Source organism: Neolamprologus multifasciatus, chromosome 3 (genome assembly GCF_963576455.1).
Source record: "Neolamprologus multifasciatus chromosome 3, fNeoMul1.2, whole genome shotgun sequence".
NCBI classification, from domain to species: Eukaryota; Metazoa; Chordata; class Actinopteri; order Cichliformes; family Cichlidae; genus Neolamprologus; species Neolamprologus multifasciatus.
Window position 1 is genome coordinate 14,965,347 of NC_140441.1, and position 23,483 is coordinate 14,988,829.

General features: G+C 40.1%; 1 protein-coding gene and 2 long non-coding RNA genes across 5 annotated transcripts; 2 read left to right on the forward strand and 1 right to left on the reverse strand.

Moving 5' to 3' along the window:
- The first annotated feature begins 5,256 nt into the window (after window positions 1–5,256).
- sepsecs (Sep (O-phosphoserine) tRNA:Sec (selenocysteine) tRNA synthase) lies at window positions 5,257–23,149 on the forward strand. 3 transcript variants are annotated; one of them, XM_085152652.1, is made up of 12 exons: window positions 5,257–5,412; window positions 6,948–7,053; window positions 8,159–8,505; window positions 11,515–11,633; window positions 11,800–11,958; window positions 12,140–12,293; window positions 12,473–12,575; window positions 12,683–12,812; window positions 16,439–16,530; window positions 18,293–18,386; window positions 18,515–18,605; window positions 20,322–23,149. In XM_085152652.1, the coding sequence occupies exons 3-12, from the start codon at window positions 8,159–8,161 to the stop codon at window positions 20,548–20,550; spliced, it is 1,518 nt and encodes a 505-aa protein (XP_085008778.1). In that variant the 5' UTR covers window positions 5,257–5,412; window positions 6,948–7,053; the 3' UTR covers window positions 20,551–23,149. The 3 variants fall into 3 exon arrangements, with proteins under 3 accessions (XP_085008778.1, XP_085008767.1, XP_085008785.1); XM_085152659.1 differs by lacking the exon at window positions 6,948–7,053 and having other exon boundaries at window positions 5,260–5,412; window positions 8,159–8,272; window positions 8,351–8,505; XM_085152641.1 differs by lacking the exon at window positions 6,948–7,053 and having other exon boundaries at window positions 5,258–5,412.
- LOC146521763 (uncharacterized) lies at window positions 8,512–11,392 on the forward strand. Its single transcript, XR_014872560.1, has 2 exons — window positions 8,512–10,311; window positions 10,561–11,392. It is a non-coding gene; the product is annotated as an uncharacterized LOC146521763 (long non-coding RNA).
- Window positions 10,561–15,580, reverse strand: LOC146521764 (uncharacterized). The gene is made up of 2 exons (XR_014872566.1): window positions 13,929–15,580; window positions 10,561–13,013 (listed from the first exon to the last, which is right to left on the reverse strand). It is a non-coding gene; the product is annotated as an uncharacterized LOC146521764 (long non-coding RNA).
- Window positions 23,150–23,483: the final 334 nt, after the last annotated feature.

Below are 23,483 nucleotides of genomic sequence, written 5' to 3' on the forward strand. Positions count from 1 at the left end.
TCAGTTTAGTAAGTTTCCTTTTGTTGACGTCCACTCAGCAAAACCATGCAAACTAGTTTATAAGCTCTCTGTAAATGAGGCTGTTGCTTGTCCTTGTCCCTGCAGCAATCAACAGTTAGAATATCCATAGAGGCAAATTCTTCCATTCACTAAAAGAGCAATAAAAAGGGAAAGCGAGCATTTCACATGCTTTTTAGTCTGACTCCTACGTACTGATTCATGTATAACCACAATCAAACACACCTTACATTTTCCCTGGGAAAAAATGTGAAGCACTATTCTTCACAACTGTGTGTTTACACCTCGTTTCCCAGGTGTTATATCAGTGACTTGTATCTTGATCCTCACACCGGAGATTTCCATTTGACTCCCATGTTTTCTCTTCAGATTCTGATGTGATTCTATGCTTTTATTACAGGAATGAGCCCCTTTGTGTTGCTGTTATTTTGAACTTGATTGGAGCTTCTCTCCTGGAGTATTCCTGACAAATTTCAGATGTATATCTAGTATATTGGATGTGTGGTGACATGCTTTCTGTGCTGTTTAATGTTCACTTGTGATGTTACAAGTATCTGTTGTGTCACTCCTGTAGTTCTTGCTCTCTCAGAATGAATTCACTGCTTCAGTGTGATTTAAACACTGCAAATAAGCAGCTTCACCTTAACGGACCTACCTTTTAAAATAAATTTACATTCCCTGCAGCACACATTTGTACTGCTAAGTATTGTCTACAGTGTGGTTGCCATGGTAAACAACTGCTTACTGTACGAAATGGAAACACTGACCCTGACAGATCGTTTTTGTCTTTTTATCCTTTGAAGTATTTGTTCTCTGGGAGTTGACAGGTGTGTCCAGAGTTGACACCTACCTTGGGAAGTGAATCATCAGCCCCGACCAAACTGAAATTAACTGAAAGATTGTCGTTTTTCTTTTAAAAAGACAGAATCTTGACCTTCTCACTAGCTTAGGCTTGATCACGGGTCAGCTAAATATGTTGTTTTAACTTCATTAAAAAAAATGAAGCTAAATGCTGGGAGGATGGTCTATTTAGCACCTGTGAGGGGCGAATAGGTTTAGAGTAAATACAGCAAAGAAATTTAAAAACTCTGTGCTGTTAAATTATTACATACTGACTGTAAATAACACTTTAATTTTTTTTGAGCTGCCCTAAAAAATCTAAATGGAAAATGTATTTTATTTTGTTTGTTTGTGTGTGTGCATATATATATATATATATATATATATATATTTTTTTTTTAACCAGTGATTTATTCAATGATTCAGTTGTTTAAATAAATTAAACATTTGACTCATTCTCATACTGAAACTGAAACATCTATAGCCTACTAGTATATACATAATGCATAAACGCTCCAACTGGCTTTTAGTAGTGATTAGGTTTAATAAAAGGTTCCAAGATGTTCTTTATAATGAATTGTCTGATGAATGTAAGTAGTATCAACTTTAAATAGAAATACTCACAAAACATAGAACCCTCCACTTTTACGCTTGTGTGGAGGAACACAGATGTCCCTTTTTTGACTGTTCCCACATCATGATTCACTTATTTACAACGGCTGTAAATGAGTGACTATCTCAAAGAAAGAAAGAAGGTTTTTTTTTTAAAGTTATATAAATAAAACAGTGTGGAAGTTATAAGTCTATCCGCTGAGCAACATCTAAATGAAACAGATGATGATGAATGGTCAGAAAGTGCGCTTTCATACACTGACGGCGTTTCCTGTCGTGGATGGCGACCACTTTCTGGTCTAGACGGTGTTTGAATCATTCTGTGTGATTCATTAACAAACCGTATCCTGTAGACATCAGCAAAATTTTCTGCTAAAGTGGGACTGTTTAAATTGCATGCCCTTACAGCAACATCCAGAAGTCGAGTAAGGTTTGCAGCCTTTTCTTTGTCATTTTCTTTTGTTCTGCATTTTTTAAAACATAACATTATTTTACTGTGGAAGTACTTGGGGATTTTTGGGAGATTCTTCAGACCGGACAGGTTTGGACGGATTTCTCCTCGGAAGATTGTCCTGCTTAATCATTGGACCAATCGGATTCCTTGCCAGCGCCCAAAGGTGCCGGAAGCCGCACTCCAGAGTTCTTTGGGGCAAAGAACACACCTCCTTCAACAGTCAGCCGCCGACAGTGCTGCTACAAAAGTGGGTGGCGGAAGGCAAACCTGTCTTTTCAGCCCTGAGCCTACTTTTACTTTGACTCGCGGATGTCCGACACTGGCGGTGGATCTTGGACGACGGACACCGGAGAGAGAGAGAGCTCTACTAGTTGCAGTTTCCCACAGAGCAACAGGTAGATGTGATGATACACCTACAGGGCAGTGCCATGTGCAGGGAAGAGGAATGAAAGCCTGTAGTTAAGTTGTCTCATACACTACAGGAGACTCTTTCTTCTCGACTTTTCTGTTTCCATTGTTTTCAGGTGACGCCTCGATGAGAGCTTACTCTTTTTTTAAGGACCACGAAAATCCTATTTTGGAAATGCCACACTGGGTGTTTTTGGAGTTCATTTGAGATGGAGTAATCCTACTTCTTAGATCGGCGTTGTTTTTAGACATCCACCTTTTAAATTTTTTTTTTTTATTTCCTCCTAATCTTTAAAGCATCTCCAGCAACATTTTTCATCTTCCACGCGGGAGTGGGGAACAGCATGGTGCGGACCTTGAAGCGCGGACCGTGCGGAGCGTGTTACTAGACCACGGGTTCAGGAAGGAAGGCAAGATGTTGGCATAGCTGTTGAATTGAAAACCCTGCTATGCCGACAAATTGCCATCTTTCTCTTCCCTATGCTGCCAAACAAACAGTGAATTTGTTGTTGTTGTTTTTAGATTTATTTATTTTTTTTTTAGCTATACCTGCGCTCAAAACCCTCCAGGAATATATATGCATATTTTTTAAATGTCGCTTTCATTTTTGTTTTGAACATGTGCGAACTCTTCCTATGCTGATATAATGTGATGTATGCTGTTGAATGTGGGCTAACTGTGTATAATCTACCTGTTACTGGGGCATCCTACAGGTTCACACAGCACAGGCCCTGATTATGTATACATCTTTTACAGTAAGCAGACAAAACAAAATGCATGGTTTACTCTCTCTCTCTCTCACTCTCTCTCTCTCTCTGTGTGTGTGTGTGTGTCATAAAGTTCATTACATATAATTTCACAAAAGTGTTTTTCCTTTCTGATGATTGTAAAGAAACTTTTTTGGTGCAACATTCTTATTTTTTGTCAGTGTAACATTAATCTCTTTATGACACATTCTGTTAAATATTGTTACAATTTAAAAAAAACAAACTTTTTACTCATATCCTTCCATCATCCTTCTTTTCTCTCATGACCCAACTGATTTTGTCATAATAGCGTATTTTATTCCCCATCTGATGATTCAATAATCATCGATTATTAAATTAAAACTTTACGTCATCCTTACAGGCAAAAATGTAACAAAGCAAGCAAAACAAGCAGCTATGTTATTTGAGTGTTTCCGTTCTATGCTTAACCTACTTCTACTTCTGACAGCTGTTTTTCCTTGTTATTTTGGGAGATGAAAAGCATGGTGTATTTGCAAGGTAAGATAGCCTGTTAGATATTTAAGTGCTCAGGATTAGAGAAATAATGAAAATGTGTTGCATCTTAACTGACTTCAACCGTGAAGTGATTATCGTGGTAAGAAGAATTCGCAACATTCATATCACAACACCGAGAGAGAAAATCTGGGAAGAAAGGAGTTAGCTACCATGATATATGTCAAATTCACCTGTAACTTTGCTTATTCAAAGTTTTCTTTTGGCAAATGAATCAAACTCAAAATAAAAGTGCATGGACAAGACGACAGAGTCTGTAAGCACCTGTATAATAGTATATAAGAGGAATGATTAGACAATAATATGTGATATTATCATAAGTCCATTACTGACCTGATTTTTTGATCTTGATATTTAATTTTTAAGTATTCATTATTGTGACAGCAAAACTTTAGTGAGTTGGTAAACCTATTTTAATCACATGTTATCCTGAGTGTGTCAACATTAAATAGAAATAGATGTTCTTTCTTAACAGTTAAGTTGCCTCTCAAATCATGTTTGCTTTCCTGCATTGAAAAAAGACTTTTTGTTCACATTCTGGAAGTGGCGGTGAATTTGCTTTGATGTTACTTATAATAGCACAGTAAGAAACACAAGGAAGTATGAGTGTATACATCATAGATTTTAACTTCAGTGCTCCCTACAGCTTTGTTTGGATTGAAACCTACACAAGTGTGATGTGTGTGTGTGTGCATAAAAAGGTAACACTCCATATTGTTACCTTTTCTTTACAATATCTGCTTATTTGATTTTTAATGAAATTTTTACAGATGACAATTTTACCTTTATTTGTTTGTTTTCTTGGAGGCATACTTCAGTAGTATATTGGCCTATATTTCCACTACAGGACATCTTTGCTCCTGCCACACTTTGAAAGTGCCTCATTATTGGTCCTGATCTTTTAATTATTTGTGGCAGCTTATTTTGATGCAACGCTGTCACAGTTTACTCATTCAGCTAATATTAGAAATAATTCTAATATGTTGACATTGTTTGAGAGCTGAAATTAAAGGACCGGCATATGATATTATTTCAAAATGCATCAGTAGTGTGAATGAATGCAAAGGTTAAATGTAACATAACACAGGTCCTAACAGCAATCAGACTGTCAGACAGTAAAAGTTCCCACTGCCCTTTATGTACATAAATAATACATAAGAAGTATATGTGATAGAGTGTATTTTAATGAATATGTATACAGTAACGTTTGCATGTAGAACAAATTTATTGTATTTTGTTGACATTCTACATTTTTAGCAGTTAGGCTTTAAAAAAAAATAAATTATTGTTTATTTTTCTGATATGTCTGTTATCACCCCCCCCCCCCCCCTTTAAAAACCACAGTTATATTTTAAAGAATGACGGTGTTTAACTATGACTTTATTTAAGCTACTGGTTTCTGCTAAAAGTTTACTTTGACCAAAATCTTAACTTTCGAATAAAGTTAAGTGTTTTTATTTATTTACTGTAGCAATAGATAATAATAATAATGATAATATAATAATTATAATAATTATAATTATTATGAATATATAATATATTTATATATATAAAATATAAATATTCCTCATCAAAAACAGCATTTGCCATAAAAGCTAAAGCTGACCGGCTTCTCTTCTCTCTTCACGCTTTCACGCTGGAGCATGACTCTGCACCGCGTTGACCACGTGAGCAACGCTTGGTGGTCACGTGAAGGCATCCTGCAGTCTGTCTGCATGCTACTTTCTCGTTCAGATGTGTGCGTACATGTCTGCGGTTAGTTTGGCGTCCACGTGAAGGCATTTTTTGGAAAACCGCGAGGTAAGAGCACGCACCGTGAGTTACCAGAGCGGCTCTGACGAAGATGCGCAATGTTTTATTTTCCGGCCCGGAACACATTAGCTTAGCTTAGCCTAGCCTAGCTTAGCGGAGCTAGCCTGTACTCTGTTCCTAAGCAAACACTGGATTGAAACCAGACTTCTAGCACTGAGTAAGTTAGCACTCGTATAACACAGGGACAATTTTAGGCTCAAACGTTTAGGTAGGGCTCAGCTTCTAATGAGGAAAACATTCATTTAGTGTTACATATTGCAACTTTTACATGAATCAAATAAGAATAGTTAATGCATATATAATATATATAGTTAATACAGTGCTGTAACTACCACGAGTCGTATACCACGGGATATTTTATAAAGAAAATAAATAATGACATAAACTGCAATCGTCAATTCGTTAGAAGGTTGACGATTGCAGGTGATTTAAACAGGTCATTTCACTTGCACCTGTTTTAGGGTGGATCCGTAAACCTGAGGGAAAGGCTCAGTCATGGTGACCAGAGTTTTCCTGAGTAAGGCGAAAACCGATTTGCTGCAAAGCACATGTGACGATAAACATGCACAACATTGTTTCAGCCTCTTAACAGAAAGACTGCCACTCCACGTACCTGTACAAGAAGCAATCTGATAATAAAGCTGCTTTTACATACAAGTTTTTGAATACAAAGCCTCATTTTGTTGTAACGACTCAACAGAGGGCATTAGGCTCTCCATTCCAAGTGTGCTACTGAAAAGCACACTTTTTTTGGCTTATTTCTTTCTGGAAATACAGTTAAGGTTTCCATTTAATTTCACTACCTGTAAATAAGGTAAATGAACATAGTATTTGTGACATAAGTTACTGAAAGGTTAGTAAGAATCCACATTTAGCACACTGCTTAGTTATGTGAAACATTAATCAGTGAATGCAGGCAAAACAGAAGGCACCTTGGCTTGATAACAGCGTGGTAGACTTTGGTCACTCATCTGCTCTTATTGGTTTCTCTTCACTGACATCATCCTGCTTTTGCCCTCACTCCCCTTCTCTATTTTCCTCTTAGTCTTTGTTCTGTCATTAAAAAGTACATGTAACACTGAAACAGTATTTAAAACACAGTGAAAGGCATAAACTGATCCATATTAATTATCCATCTATGTCAATTGCAATGTTCAGATTCAGTATTACACTGATACTGATATATGAGGTAAAGCAGCGCCCCCCCCCCCCCAACCTTTTTTGTTCCACAAACCGGTTTAATGTCAGACAGTATTTTCACGGTCCTTTTTTAATGTCTCACAGATAAATACAACAAAATAAAATGATACGACCAAGACAGCAACTGTGGTATTTGGTAAATATAATAATAAACGCGAATTCACTGTGTAATTGTGTAACTTTATTAGCAGCATCCTCCTGAAATGCACCAACAACATTGAGAGTAACAGCCCCCCTCTCTGCCCCTTAATGCTCTCTGGTCACTATGGTAATGCGTAAATAATTATTTCAAAATAAGACACACAACTACAACATGGGAAAAGACCCAGGGAAACCTGAAAACGATAAATATCACACCCGAGCCTCAACTCTCACGGCCCGGTAACAAACGACTCCGGTCCGTGGCCCGGGGGTTTGGGGACCGCTGAGGTAAAGCCCTCTTGACTTTCTCTCATTAGAATCCAGTTATATGTTAGTTTGTTTTAATCATTTATTTTAGAAAACACATTTATCAATTCATGAAAAAATTACATTTGTAATAAACTGTTTCTTTAAATTAGTTCTTTAAATAAACAAGCTTAACTCCTCCAGAATAGGAAACTTTGACAAAGTGAAAAAACTGGCTAATCCTCTCTATTCTAGACTATATTAGCTAATATTTGTGACAATTTGCTTGCTAACGTTTCAGTTGGTGTTTTAAATCCGTGCTGGCTTGCGTCGTGAAATTACTTCTTCATCTCCTTTCTGTCACGAGTTTCATCATAATATTGGGAATGCTGGACTTTTAAACCTGTTCTCTTTCTAATCTGATGTCTCTGATAGACGTTTTTCAGAATATAACCTTAGAAAAAGATGTCTAATAACAAGAAGCAATCTGATAATAAAGCTGCTTTTACATACACGTTTTTGAATACAAAGCCTCATTTTGTTGTAACGACTCAACAGAGGGCATTAGGCATCCCATTTCAAGTGTGCTACTGAAAAGCACACTTTTTTTGGCTTATTTCTTTCTGGAAATACAGTTAAGGTTTCCATTTAATTTCACTACCTGTAAATAAGGTAGCGTATTATGTTATTAATACGGTTATTTTTAGGGGTGCTAAGATAAAATTTAGGGATGCGTTGGTAAAAAGGTCTGGTGTAACTTTGGCATTTTTAACAAACCTTTATGAAACATTGAATGAGCAGTTCGTCATGAGCTTCATGTGATAATAATTAGTAAACTTACCTAATGATCGCGAAAGTTAAGAGTTACAGTAAAAACACATCCTTGGTGCCAGTGTGAAGGAACGGAAACTGAAGAGTGTTTCGCTCCTACAACAGGAAGAAGCCACATTACCGCAGTTTGGCCTTTATGAACATAAACAGACGATTTTGTCATAGCTTGAAGCAAAAGTGAAATATTTCAAACCTTTTCACTTTTCATAAATGTTATTATTTTCCCCTAATTGGTTAATTTTGAGAAATAAGCATTTGTAGAACGGTTTGGACACACACTACACTGACTAACCACAAAGTTGTGCGTTTCACACAGATGAACAGCGACAACTTTAACCTGAGCGAGAAGATTGTGTCACCTTCCTACATCCGTCAGGGATCGCAGGCTCGCCGTGGCCATGAGCAACTCATCAGACAGTTACTGGAACAAGTACGCTCAAAGCTTTCTTTTGTTTCCTCATACCACTGCAGTGAAGACACTTCCTCTTTCATGTTGTGTGTGTTGCAGGGAAAGTGTCCCGAGGAGGGATGGAGCGAGAGCACTGTTGAGCTCTTCCTCAGCGAGCTAGCTGTGATGGACAGCAACAACTTCTTGGGTAACTGTGGAGTAGGAGAGAGAGAAGGCCGGGTGGCATCCAGCCTTGTGGCAAGACGACATTACAGGTTCAAGTTTGCCCGCCGGGCCTTATGCGTTATTAGCGATTCACTTTTAAACCCCGACTGATGTATTGTGAGGCAGATAAAAAGCAAGCGGATCTTTTGTTGTTGTTTTTTCTCTACGACAAATATTTTGTAGTGCAGGATTGTGCTTAAAGCGATTCTGATTTAGAATAGTTGGAAGAAAAACTTGAATACTCTGCGCCCATCTCTGTCACACTTGGAGACAAATTCAGTCTGCCTAAAGTAATTACAGCTAACAGTTGTGCCTTTGTATGTACTGAACACAGGTTGGCAAAAACTAAGCAAACTCTTGTAATGGGTCTATCTGAAGCTCCTTCAGCAGCAAGAAACGCCTCGAAATTTGTACAGTGATAAAGAATCATCGACCTTTCATCTCTGGTTCATTTATGTTTTTTTTTATAATAATAATAATGGATTGGATTTATATAGCGCTTTTCAAGGCACCCAAAGCGCTTTACAATGCCACTATTCATTCACTCTCACATTCACACACTGGTGGAGGCAAGCTACGGTTGTAGCCACAGCAGCCCTGGGGCAGACTGACAGAAGTGAGGCTGCCATATCGCGCCATCAGCCCCTCTGGGCCCCTCAGTGGTGATGTACGTTGCCTACGTACATCACCACAGTGGATTTTAAATAAGACAATCAAGATGTGATTGAAGTTAAAACTTTCATTTTTAATTTAAAAAAAGTATTTTAAATATTTTGCTTTAACTGTTTAGGAAATAGTTGGATTAAAATCTTTTGCCGTCAGTGACTGGATGAAGTGTAAAAGCCATGGACATGGTCTTCTCTTCTCAGTCAGGCCTTTACCTCAGCCGCCTTCAGTTTATGCTTAAGTAACTGAAAAGCTGCTCTGTTGGGCTACGATCAGATGACCACCTTGGCGATTTAGGAATATCCAGTTTCTTTGCCATGAGAAACTCTTGGTTGCTCTTGCAGTGTGCATTGATTCAACATCTATTTGCAATGTTACGTACTCGATTCCTTTGGCAGCTATGCAGTACAGTACAGCTACTCTGCCGTACATGCTGGTTTCATCTATCCCAGGATTTTCTCCATGTCCGTGCAGGCTCTGTTAGATGCTTTCTTGTAAAGTCTGTTCTTCCCGTTCTTGAGTGTAACCAGCAGTTTGCACATCACTGTAAACCCTCCATATTTCCGTTCATAAATGCATCTCTTGATTTTGGACGTTATCAATGATATGCCTACCTCCTTGAGTGTTTTTCATTTGACTTGAAGTTGTGAAGAGTTTTTTTTCTTAGCTATGAAAAGAATTTGAAATCTTCCCTAATTATAGTCTGTGCTCTTTAAGGCCTTTTGGTGTTGCTGGGGTGATCAGTGCATGGCTTCTTTCTAAGAGTGTGCCAGAGTGTTGAATTAGCCTCTTCTAATATGACATCATTAGGTTAAAAATAAAGTAAAAGACGTTCCACATCTTCGACATTAAGAGTTCCAGTAAACAGATACCACATTTTTTGTTAAACCCCTTGAATTAAAGTTAAAAGTCTAAAGTTAACTAACACTCTGATTGTCACTGTGGTGGTATATAGAGGCAAAACTACAAAATCTGTGTCATCATCCACATGATTATGGGTCTGACAGTCAGCCATAAATTGGTTTGAGGTCAGGATGCTGACTCGGCCGTTCCAAAACCCAGATTTTCTTTGTTTCAGCCTCTGTGTGTTTTGTTTAATTGTTTTATTGCATGGACCAAGCTTTTCATGTCCTAAAGTTATCTTTTAAAATGTATTTTATGAGGCTTACATGTTGCTCTGCAGTTTTGTTGTTGTTTTTTTCATCAAAGCACGATATTATTTTGCCAAAACATTCCACACAGCGTTTTCCAGATATGTTGTAGAACACTGAGGTGTTCTTCCAGCTACAGACATACTGGGGAGACTTTTGGGAAATTATTTTGGCAAGTGGTGCTTTACCTTATGTTTTCTTTTGTTAATGTCATTTCATACTACATTTCAGCGTATTAAGGTGAGGGCATCGCAAGTTTTAGCAAGTTGTAGAGATTTATCTCTGCAGGTGATTCTTTGTCACCTCCAAACTTGGTGTGATCCTAGGGAGAATTGGGGGAGCTGTGCTATACACACTTCAGACCTCATTTCCTTAACAGGGACACTTGATTCCAGGTTGCTTTTGGGGAACGGCTAACTGAAATTTACTGTGTTTGATGAAGACATGAAAACTTTTTGTGTGTTATTAGTTTAAAAAGACTTATGTTTGCTTTTTGAACACATTTCATGAATAATAAGTGCAAAACCTTTTGTAATTCTATTAGGTTTTGTTGCAGTTTGTCTGAAAAGAGGTAAAAGCACCTATACTGATATACAGATAAGGACAAAATTATTAGCCCCCTTATGAAATGTAATTGGCCTTTTTAACAGAACAAGTGATTTTCAATGTAGCATTTATAAACATATCAGTTTTCTTCAGTCAACAAACTTTACCGGGGTGAATATTATTAGCCCCCTGAAAATCAAGGATGTGCTTTAACTGTGTAATGCTCACTGCTTGTAAAATCAAGGTAAAACTGAAAGTTTTCTTCCAATTTACATACAGTATAAAAACGTCGGAGTTTGAGCTGTCACTTGAAAAAGCATCATTCCAAAAACAATAAGTTTAGAGAAAAGGATTTGTTGCAGGAGATGGATAATGATTTTGTTTATTTGTGCAATGTAACATGAGCGTCCAAAGTAAAACCAGGATGCTTGGAAATGCTGCGTTTAACAAAAGAAGGAAAAAAAGAAATTGCTTGCTCTGTTTACCTGGGCTTTCGAAATACTTAACAAAACAAGGATGTTTCATAGGGGAGCTAATAATTCTGTCCTCACCTGTAATTGTGGGTTGTTGTTTTTTTAAATTGGCCTTGCACGCAGATTTATTACACTGGGCTGTGAAATGTCAGCTTTGCGCTCATCACGGAGTTTAGGAGGTCGTTTAACTGCTCGTGTTGTGACATCCAGCTGTTTTGTCTAGGCTGATCCACGGCATCGGCCGGTCAGGTGACATCGCTGCTATTCAGCCTAAAGCTGCAGGATCCAGTCTGCTTAACAAACTGACCAACTCAGTTGTCCTGGATGTCTTAAAGCTTGCAGGTGTGTAGATCTTATCAGTTACACTAGTTTTTGTGATAAGGTAGATGTTAAATTTTGCCTTTTCCTCCCAAATGTCCACTTGGTAAAGTGTATGGAAGTCTTTATGTAGAATTAACAAAAGGTTTCGAAGTCTTATGTTCAGTTGTCTGCTGCTTGTGCGTTACAGGCGTCCGGAGTGTGGCCAGCTGCTTCGTGGTACCCATGGCTACAGGGATGAGTTTGACTCTCTGCTTTCTGACCCTTCGTCACAGGAGACCCAAAGCCCGCTACATCATTTGGCCTCGCATCGACCAGAAGTCCTGTTTCAAGTCTATGATCACAGCAGGTGACCATATGACTCGTATCCAGTGTCCTGTCAACCTTACATCCTGATCAGCGAGCACGTCTGTGTTTGAAATGTCATTGATCTTGAAGGGGAATATTCAATCAGATTAATTATGAAAGTGTTTCACTTTATTGCCATCTTTAAATCGTTTGTTCGCATTAAGACATTACTGTTTTCTCAGGCTTTGAACCTGTGGTCGTGGAGAATGTGCTCGAGGGTGATGAGCTGCGGACAGATTTGGAAGCAGTTGAACGCAAGATTGAAGAGCTCGGAGCTGAAAATATCGTGTGTCTTCATTCAACAACTTCTTGCTTCGCCCCACGGGTCCCTGACAGGTCTTGTAAGCTTTCATTCATGCCCTCAGGTTTTATTATGTCATGTTATTTATGTGTTGATGTAGGCTGTCTGCAGGATTTCTTACTTCCAAAGGAAACATTATGTTGCTTGTTTTGGCTCATGGTGTGGGAATAAGGTATGCACCATTTCTAATACTGTTTGTTTTGGGGTCTTGCAGGCTTGAGGAGCTGTCATCTCTCTGCAGCAAGCATGACATTCCCCACATAGTTAACAATGCATATGGCGTACAGTCGTCCAAATGCATGCACCTCATTCAGCAGGTATCAACACTCTTCAAGTTGATCTGGACCTCATCTTTGAATGCTACAATGTGATGCACCTTCACACTGGTTACAGATAAATATTTTCTCGGATTGTCTGTCATCAGGGCGCTCGTGTGGGAAGAATCGATGCCTTTGTACAGAGCCTGGACAAGAACTTTATGGTTCCAGTAGGTGGTGCTATAATTGCAGGCTTTGATGAGTCGTTCATACAGGAGATAAGCGAGATGTACCCAGGTGAGTGTTAACGCTCACTGGTATGAAACAATAACCAGGTGGGCATGTGTACCCATGCAGATTTGTGTATTTACATAAAAGCAAATGTTTTGAAAGTTTCAAAGTGTAGAGCACAGTTTTTAGTTTTTATGCACTGCCATATTTTAGTAAATTGGTAATAAAGCATGAAAATGTTTGAATGATTCGTTTTCATGCTTAACCCTTTAAAACCGGTCAGAGCGGCACGCTCTGTTTTGCGTAACTATTTTTAAATCCCTGTAGCTCTGCAACCATGTGAGCTAGCGCAATAATTTTTTTTGCATATGAAACCGGAGGAGTTGTACTTACATCTTATGCCATCAGCTTGTCCTAAGTCACAGTTTCCTTCCACATAAAGCTTTGCAAAAACTGCATAAAAAGCACTTGCAGCAACAAAAACATAATATTCCAGAAACACGCTTTGCCAATCCGATCGGCTGTTCATAACACTTCCTACGTTGGAATAGAAGTCAGCGCGAACTTTTGCATGTCCGCCATTACCTGCCCGAAGCCAGAAGTGACGTCATTTTTGCGAAAATGTAGTTTTTCTTTACCATCAGGGCCTCATGAGCCTATACTGGTGTTTTTAAAAGTTATGTTTGACTTTATGACTTTCTGTGTCGTTTCTGGGATTCTTAGGACTCATATTGCACTGCTGGAAATAGTTTATTTTGATGCATATGCTGCTTTTTTGCAAATTTGCATTATAATACTTTTTCCTGCAGTATATAAAAATTGGTGTATTTCAAAAATAAAACTATGAAGACACTCAAAATAAATTTCCTGTGGTGGGAAACTATTTTGTGCAACTTTTTTGTATTTACAGTTTTGAGGGATAAGCCTCTTAAATTTCTCTAACTAGAAATATATTTTAAAAAAACAAAAACGATTTTCAATTTTTTTGTAGTTTATTGCACTTTTTTGCAATTTATGTAATTACTATGCACTTAATGCAGACATATTATTAAAATCTAGGCTGTAATGGTTGTATTGATGTATAGCAACTTGAAATGCTCCCAAAAATGGCTCCACAGCATGTAAAAATATAATATAAGCTCTGGCAGACTTGGTTCTATGGTAGGTCTTAAAGGGTTAAACATAAGATGGCTGTTCACAAACATAAAAATCCTGCAGCCCACTTTGTGTTTATTGTGCCCTACTCTGATTGATTAACACGCAGGCCTGCAATCAAGCATTTTATTCTTGATCTTTTGTTGATTTCAGAGTGCTACAATCATAAAGCAGTAAAGTCCCCGTCTTTTCTCTATTAGCTCTGAGGACTTGTTAACATGTAAATGTTTAATAATAAATATATTACAGTAATTGGAAATGAAAAGAAAAAAGTCCACAGTCCATCGAGAGGCACTGGGCTATAAAATGGGATAACTGATGTAGTATGAAGAAACAGGGTCTTGTTGTTGTTTTTGTTCTTATTTGTTGTTGTTTGTTTAACTTCAAACCTATTCAGCACAAATTTCCCTCTTTCCTACTTTTTCTTCTTGACCCGAGACTGCAAAGACAACCGCATTGTTCCCGTTCTAAATGTTACATCCATGATTTCTAACAAAATCTCACCACTAGTGCATTTTAACCATCATCGCTGAAACTGGGGTGTATTTCATTGGGACTGTCGATGTCCCCATGGTAACTGAATTCGCTACAATCCTACCTGCACTGTTCTCACACCGTCACAAATCCATCCAATCAGAGATGGTATGAACTTTGCACGAGGGAACTGGGAGGTTAAAGGCCAATGTTTGAACCAGCTGCACTGGACAACTGTGTTGTCACCGCCATCAGATAATGTCTAGAGAAGTTCATTGATGTGCTTTTTAAACATTTTGGGTAACAGAGGCCTCTCAGAAAGCAGCAGTAAGACTGTGCACTGCTCTGTGTGACTAACCTGAATCTGCCTAAGCCAGCTTTTCACTTTGGTTCATTTGTTTAATTTTCTCATGCTGCAGTCGAGCTTCTGTCAGTGCTTGGAAAGTGTCCAGATCTGATACTTTCCACTAACTGTCATCTGTGGGTATACTGTTACACATTTTCTTTTCTGTCAGGCCAAATCTGAACTGGAGTTATACCAGCTCATAGAAAAATGACACCAGGCCCGCTGTAGAGATGCTCAGGACTTTGCATTCAAAACACTTTAGGTTCATCCCGCCAGCAATCAGACCGATGAACCCTCAGTAACCCTGGCAAGCATCTTATTTTATTTTGGGTTTTTAGTTTCTTTACTTGTCAAAAAGACACTAAATGATTTCACCAAAACCTCAAACTATCAGGGTGAAACTTATTACCCGATACTCCAGTGGGATTCAACTCAGTGCTTTATGCAGGCCAGTCAGGAGTGACGTATGTTTTGATTTGTTGTTGTGCTGGAAGTCAAAGTGAAGCTGACTGCTTGAGGGTTTTTTTCCTGCCACCCTGATGAGATCACAGTTCCAGACACATTGCAGCGTCCCCGCAGCAAAATACTCCCACCACCATGTTTCACTTCGGGGACTGTTTTTTGGGTCGTATGCCTCTCCCTCCAAACACGAGCAGCGTCTCTGCAGACAAACAGCTGTAGTTTAATCTCATCTCACCAAAGCCGCGCTTCCAGTATGCATAGGCTTCCTCCAGGCTATTGTTGGGATAGTCCAGTCTGGCTTGAATGTGACTCTTCTGACAACGTGGAGATTTTCTCTGTCTGAAATCTTGAAGTCAACAAAGACACCGCGTTTAGTTGTCGTGCAGCTTCCCTGCCTGGACGCAGTGTTGCCAACTTAGCGACTTTGTCGCTATATTTAGCGAGTTTTCAGACCCCCAAGCGACTTTTTTTCTAAAAAAAAAGTCGCTAAAAAAAGACGTGAAAGACATAACAAAAAACAATAATTGCTAAAAGAAATTTAATTTGTAGTTCTAAATAAATTCTAAATGCATTTAGGACATTTTTTGCTCACTTTATGTCTCATCCACGATGTTATTTCTCTCTCCAGCAGCGTAGGTTACAATTACATTAGCATGACCAATTATGCAAATTAGGTGATGACGTCATTTAGCGACTTCTAGCGACTTTTAGGACAACCAATAGCGATTTTCCTTACTGAGGAGTTGGCAACACTGCCTGGACATCTGTGTCCTGAGCTCCATCGCCCTTCTACAGTCCTCGACACACTGCTCTGAGGCTCTTGATGCTTAACAGCGTATTTGAAGCATATGAATGTCAAAAACTGTGTTTAAAAGCCTGCACTCATCTTCTTTTACTCTCCTGCCCTTTCTAATAGATCCCAGAGGTGGATATGTGAAGCACGAGCCGGCTAACTCATTCACCAATGTGTCAGCAGCTGTTCTGGGGCATTTTAGACACATCTCACTCTAATTTTCTTTCAAGAGTCTTTGAAATGTTTTCCTTCCTACCTCTGCTTGTTGTGTACTGTGGGAAGAAACTCTGTTGTTGTGTGCAAACAGAAATCTAGTGTATTTAGAAATGTTATGTTATGTTTAAATCCTGTCAGGGGGCTAATAATTTTATCCTCATCTGTATAAGTCAAATTGGATTGTTGTTAAACATTAATAACAAGCTTCTAGTTCAGTTTGACAGCAGCTTCTGCCTTCTTTTCCAGGGAGAGCATCAGCCTCACCTTCCCTCGACGTCCTCATTACCCTTCTCACGCTGGGAGTCTGCGGCTATAAGAAATACTTGTCAGAAAGAAAGGTGAGAGCGGTGCACACGTCACCTTTTTATACGGCTAAAAATAGTTCCTCGCTTAGTTAAACGTGGCTGTTATGTCTGCTGGATGTTTCCAACATGTATGATGAGAACATTACGGGACTGCAGGAGTATCAGGTGTATGTTGTAGTCGGTCTGAAAATGTCTCCGTGCCGTGTCAGCGTCTTTCCTACTAAAAATGGCAATAACTTATATAAGTTGCATTGAGTTGCAGTTGGCTATATGTTACAGTTTTCTGTGTGTGTGTCCTTTTTTGCTTCACCTGCATTCTCACTGATGATAGAGACTGTGGACCTGAGTGTGTAGTGAGCTCTTTGAAGGAAGGAGTACACTATAGAAAGATAAAATTGATTCTTTGAGAGTTTGAGAAACCTCCCCTGGTGGCTTCCTGCTTTAAAGCAGAGTTGCTCACAATGCAGCATCCTCCTCTTTCGACGATCGGCACTGCAGCATTCTCTCTCCTCTAAACTGCTGCTGCGCCGTAAATGTGCTGCAACTGAGAGAATCTGTTTGTCCTCGCACTCAGAGCACAGAAACTCGAAAAGGAGTAACACTTTAGAGTTTTTTTCAGAAATTACACCGGATTCATATACAGAAATTACACGTGGCTTAAAGATCTCATATTTAAAAATGATGCCATACAATACTCAAAGTGGGATATCGGTGTACAACCTAATCCGTAGCTGAAATGTATACCTAGGAGATTCCTGTGGCCTCTTGCCTGACCCGACACACCATCAGAGCTTATTGATTCCTCTCGGTCCACTTTATGCATAATTAATGTACAGAACCATTTTTTTCCCATAGAGTCTGCAGAACGTCTCTCCCAGAATCACGAGCTTTTAATAATTCAAGCGTTTCATCTGTTTAGGTTCATTTACTGCCTCGTGTGTACCACCGGTTTAGATAATGTCTGCATAATGAAAAGAAGAAACGGGTGATGCGCGTGCTTTTGTGTTAGTCGGGGCGGCCTTTGACTCGTCACAAACACAAACTTATTGTCCTGCACTCTCACCACCACTTACGCTGTTCTCCTCCTGCGGCATAATAAAGTCATCCTTTGTTATTAGAGGACAATGGACACTTAGAGACACTTGACATCATTGAAATGCTGTTTGTGTTTGACTCTTGACAGGGAAAATATTTTCCCTCTTGATGCTTTCAAACAAGGACAGTATGAGTCAGCAGAGTGCGCCCTCGCTCACACACACAGACGCAGTGAAAAGAGCTTCTTTGGGGAATCTGGAGCTGGTAACTAGCAACAAAAGCACTGTGTTTAGTTGTCGTGTAGCTTCCCTGTTTGAACGTTTGTGTCCTGAACATCGTCGGTCTATTTCAGTCTTCCACACGCTGCTCTGAGACTCTCGGTGCTTAATCAGCGTATTTGAAGCATGTGAATATCAAAAACTGTGTTTAAGAGCCTGCAGTCCTCTTCTTTTACTCTCCTGGCCTCTCTAATTGATCCCAGAGGTGGATGTGTTAAGAACAAGCTGGACAGGAAATGAACATAGTGCTTGTACTGAAGCTTAGAGAGAAACAGACACACATACAGCGTCAGGCAAATAGGGAAGAGTTTGGTCATGCATCCACCTGCTTTGTTGGAAGATTTGCTTGATTAGCAATAAACCTGCTGCTGTTAAAATAAGGCTGTGTCTGTATGCACAAAGGAGTATTGTAGTGCTATTTATAGATCTTGTGTGTTGTTCTGTGTCTTCATCCTTCTTGTGTGTATCGGCATGATGTGCAGGAGATTTATTCGTTCCTGGCTGAGCAGCTGAAGAGTCTGGCTTCTGCACACGGGGAGAGGTTGCTTCACACCCCGCACAACCCCATTTCTCTGGGTAAGCTCAAAGTGCTGGTTAGGTATCAATTGATCCTTACTCTGCTTTTCTGAAATGGCATAAGTCTTTCTGGCTTTGCGTTTGGTCTCAGATGTTTACTGACTTCACTATGCGCCTCTCTCTTCCAGCCATGTCTCTAGATGGTCTCCAGGCCAACAGCGACAAGGCGGTGACTCAGCTAGGATCCATGTTGTTCACCCGACAAGTGTCAGGAGCCAGGTAAGGCCATGTTGATGATGTGGCCTGGAAATGGACATGGAGGGGGGGAGAGAGAGAGAATAACAGGATAGGGGAGTGTGTGTTTGAGTGGGTTTAGAAAGATGTTGCATTTTGCTCGGCAAAATCAGCAATCAGGCAGATGGATCTGCTGAATACTGAGCAGCGGAAACTACTTTAGAAAATTAAGACAGCCCTTCCTATCATAGCCGCATCCTAAATAAAACAGGATGTTTCCATTAGATGTTGAAGGATGTGGTCTCCTCTGGGGCAGCGGGCATCTGAAAGCAGCAGCATTAGTGAGGAGGATTTGTCAGTTTTTAACTGTTTCGTTCTCACTCTGTCACATGAATCGATGGATCTGCATAAATACACAATTTCAAATTAGGAGCATGGCCCCACCACCCCCGCACATTTCATTTAGTGTTTTTTCTCTTTATAGTTTTCAATCGTGCATGAGAGCTAATCTAAATATTTTATATATCCAGAATAAAAGATTTATTTGGGTCACGATTGTCTATAGTGTTGTTTGGAATTTAATGCTCCCAGTTGGATTTTTCCAAGGTCCTAGTGTGAAGTGTAGTCAAATGTTTTAGCCTTGTACGTCCTGAGCATGTTGTGTTTTCATAAAAGAAAAGAAATGTCTAAGATTTGAGTTTCGTGAACAGTTTGCAGCTGTGGACGTGGCATTAAATGAAATGCTCTCAGGGCCAAACATGAATGGGAGGCACCCGGCTTTGCCTTTTCACATCAGTAATGAGCTTTTCTCTTCTCCAGCTGAAGAGATTAATAGAGATCTTCATCTGATTCTAGTGCATTCTGCTGCCATTGTGCTGCGTGCACAGTCCTTATAGCTGGGCAGTAATTGATTTCACATTAAAGTGAGTCTAAACTCTGCTGACAGTGGTGAAACCTTGCCAGAATTTATGGCCACGATTATTATTTACAGTGTTGCAGTTGAAACCAGGTGAAGTCCCCGCACATCCTGTTCCAACACATTTCAAAGGTGCTCTGTTGGATTGAGATCTGGGGACTCTGAGCTCATATAAGTACAGCTCGTTTTCATGTTCAAGAACTCAGTTTGAGATTATTTGAGCTTCATGACGTGTTGTAAGCAGCCCTCAGAAGATGGGTCCTGCACACTGTGATCCTAAAGGGATTCACGTGGTCAGCAACAATACTTATTGTAAGCTAAAGTTTTTAAACAATGCTTATTTGGTACGAAGCGGCCCAAAGTATGCCAAGAAACCACCACCAGCTGCCTGAAAAAGCAGGATGGATCATGTTGTTTATGACAAATTCTGACCCTACCATCTGAATGTTGGGCGTATGGTTGTGTGGGAAGATTCCAGCAGATCAGCAGTTTCTGAAATACTCAGACCAGCCCATCTGGCACCGACAAACACGTCACATTCAAAGCATCTTAAATCACCATTCTTCCCAGTTTTGATGCAGAGTTTGAACTTCACCAGGCGTTCTTCCTAAATTCTCTGAGTTTCTGCCACGTGACTGGCTGATTAGATATTTGCTTTAACAAGCACTTGAACAGGCGTACCTAATTAAGTGGCCCATGAGTGTACATTGCCGTGTTTGTTTTATTTGTGAGACATGTTGATCTGCGGTAAATATTGCATAAAATAAAGAGGTTATTTTTGTTGTTTTTTACATTATTGTTAAAATCCCGTTGCTCTGTGTTACTATGTTCACTCGTGTTTCCAGGGTGATACCACTGGGCAAGGAGCAGACCGTAAGCGGACACACGTTTCGCGGGTTTATGTCCCACTCGGAGTCGTACCCCTGTCCTTACCTCAACGCTGCCTCCGCTGTGGGTATCACTCGAGAAGATGTGACGGTCTGCATCAAAAGGCTCGACAAATGCCTGAAAACTCTGAAGAAAGAGGGCGGTGCGGTGTCTTCGTCGGACCAAGAGGTCTCTATAGGAGAGTGACTGAACTGAGGCTGAACATTTCAACAGGAAGACTTTGACCTTGTGCTGCCTTCATGCAGTTCTTTCTGATTTGGACTGTGTGTTTGTGTTATGAGTCATTACTTCTGGCAGTGAAACACTGTCCAGGTGGTCATAAACCAAAATAATGCAAGCATGTGTCACTGATTAATTCCCTCATCAAGTGATAATAGGACAAACCGTGCATACACATGCTGCTTAGGAGCATCTGGTCATAAGCCACTGAGCTAAATTTAGACCAAATGTATGCAAAGACTGTTGTTGACTGTGTATGTTTAACTTTAATTTAAAGCTAATTACACATCCAGCCTTTACAAAAGGACCTCTCATGTGTCTCTTCTTTCTTTCACTTTGAAAACAATCTCTTTTTCTCGTACACGTTTCCCCTCATCGTTACATAAAATAGTGCATCTTTGTAATGTCATATGTTTTACCATGCCTTCTCCAGTGTACGGTAACGTGATGCCAACGGTACTGAGCCATTAACTCTGTCTGAACCCTGTTTATTCAATAAGCTCATATATTTTTAGGCTCTGCAACAGATCACACAGAGCAGATAATCAATGATGTACATCAAGCACAGATCACTCACGTGTCCAGCAAAACAAATACTCGTTGTTAGTCTCGGTAAGAGCCCGTAATGTTCGCAGCATTAAAAGGACAGTTCATTGTGAAATCGAATTAACACGTTTGTCCCTCTGGCCTGCAGCGTTTTATCTGTGTGGAGTTTTCCTCCTACTAAACTGTAGCCATCAAACAAACCTCTGCAGAAGAAAGCAGAGATATGAGGCTTTAACTCACCCAAAATCAGGCAGCTCACACCAAAAAAAATTAAGCTGGAAGAATGACGAATGATGAATTGTCCATTTAACAATTTAAGAGATCTGTAATTAGATTTTAATTGTGTGTTTTGCTGTTATGGAGCAATGGGCAAATTGTAATTACACTGAGAGCTTCACCAGGGACTTGATCTTTAATCACATCAGGCTTCACTGTATTTGCGGAGTTCAGCAGTTTTCTTGAGTCTTGTGTGTTAATCCCTTTGCTTTGTAATCACAATCATTGGGAAGCACAGCAGGTAGTGGCCTCAGGCACAAACAGTCACTCCTGCTAACTCCCGTCTAATCCATATTTCAACACTGCATTGTCCAAGTCCCTCCTCCGCCCTCCCCTCCATTCTCCGTACGTTATCACGAAATACTGCGCTGTGAAGAGTCCGGGGCAAGCCTCCGCAGCAGCAGCAGTGCTGGGCCCAGGTGTGCTTGTGTCCACAAATGTACACAGTCAGCAGCTGTATGAGTATTTTGGTTTTTCCAGCTGCTACACGTTTCCTGACCTGCATTGCTAAATGCTAAAAGCAGCAGCCTTTGAAAGCGGGCTGGGCTCTGATAGATATGACTGCTGTGTCAGCACACGTTCACTGTTCCCAAGCTGTACTGAGCCGTTAACAAAACGGTGGAAAAACACCGCATGCTGGTACAATGCAGCACTCTGAAGAGCAGACGTGGCTTTCACAGATGATTTTTTTTAATGAACGCAGAAAAAATGCATCTCTTCATCAGCTTTAGTCTGAATTAATAAGTGATCAGGTGTGGGTGGATTCTGAAGTGCATTTGCTGTGCACTGATATAATATTGCCGTTTTTGTTTTATATTTTTGGACTCTATGGATCTCGGGTGACTTATGGGGAATTAATAGTTTCTTTAGTGTGTAAATCAGGTAAGGATTTCAGTGAGAGAGAACCTTGCATAAATCATTGCTCCCCCCCTCCGTGCTACCAAAGAAGTAATCGAAGTGAAAGTGGTTTCATAATGTTCAAATTTCCAAAGCCACTTACTTCTTTTAAACCCAAATTACTATATACCGTCATCGCTCCTCACCAGAACCTTTAAATATACTACTCCTGAGTCTGCGCTGCGCACACTCAATCATAAGTCTTAAGTACCCCAGGGATGTTGCTGCATGACAAATGGCTCTTCTCTTTCGGTTGTCTGCTGCTGCCAGGAAGAGTGCAGTGATGATGGAGCGCCAGAATGGCACAAAAAAAGGGCCGCAGATATGCAGACTGGTCCCAGAAGGGCAGCGATAGTAGATAAACAGGCGGAATATAGTTCAGGGAAAAGTTTGCTTAATTGGCTGAATCTGGCTGTTTACTGAAAGTTTTGATCACTCTTGAGGTGCATGATGTTTGAGTGTTTTCTTACATTTTTAATCTTACTGCATTTCAGTGCAAACCTGGTCTTTCAGTGGGCTTTTTTGAACCCTCCACTTCCATTTGAATCATTCCATACTGGGTTTCCTAATGTGGGAATTAAGGGTCCACTTCTGGTTCAGGTCTAACCTTCAGAAAGATAATAGGCACTCTTTGATATGATGCAGAACTGAATCTGAGTCACGCAGCCTTAAAGCTGCTTCATAGTTGGTACGAGGTTCTTTTCCTCAGCATCTTTCTTTGGTCGGCACCAAATGCCAGTTAAAAGACTTGTAAACGAAAGAAACAAGGAATCTACTTTAACTATGGTGAGTGACATCAGTACTGCATGGGTGAAGAAATGGTGCATGCAGTGTTGTAAATGCAAAATCCCCCAAACCATTCAGGGACCAAAACCCCAAAAAAGTGTGTCAGGGAGGAGAGCCACCCAGCGACTGAGCACTGAGCTCTTGCTAGTGTCACTGATTGGAAACGAGCAACAGCACCTCCTCAGTGCCCACAGGTCAGACTCAACAGGCCGAAAAGGAAAGAGGGTGGAGTGAGTGGCCACAAAAAGCCCTCACCTGTGTCTGCATGTTCAGTGGAACAGTGGACTGCTGCTCTTCTTGCTTCACACTGGTGTTTGTGGGGTTCACGGGGACTTCTGTTGTACTGAATCAGTCACTAAGACGGGTTCTTACGTGAAAACTGGCAACAAATTTCT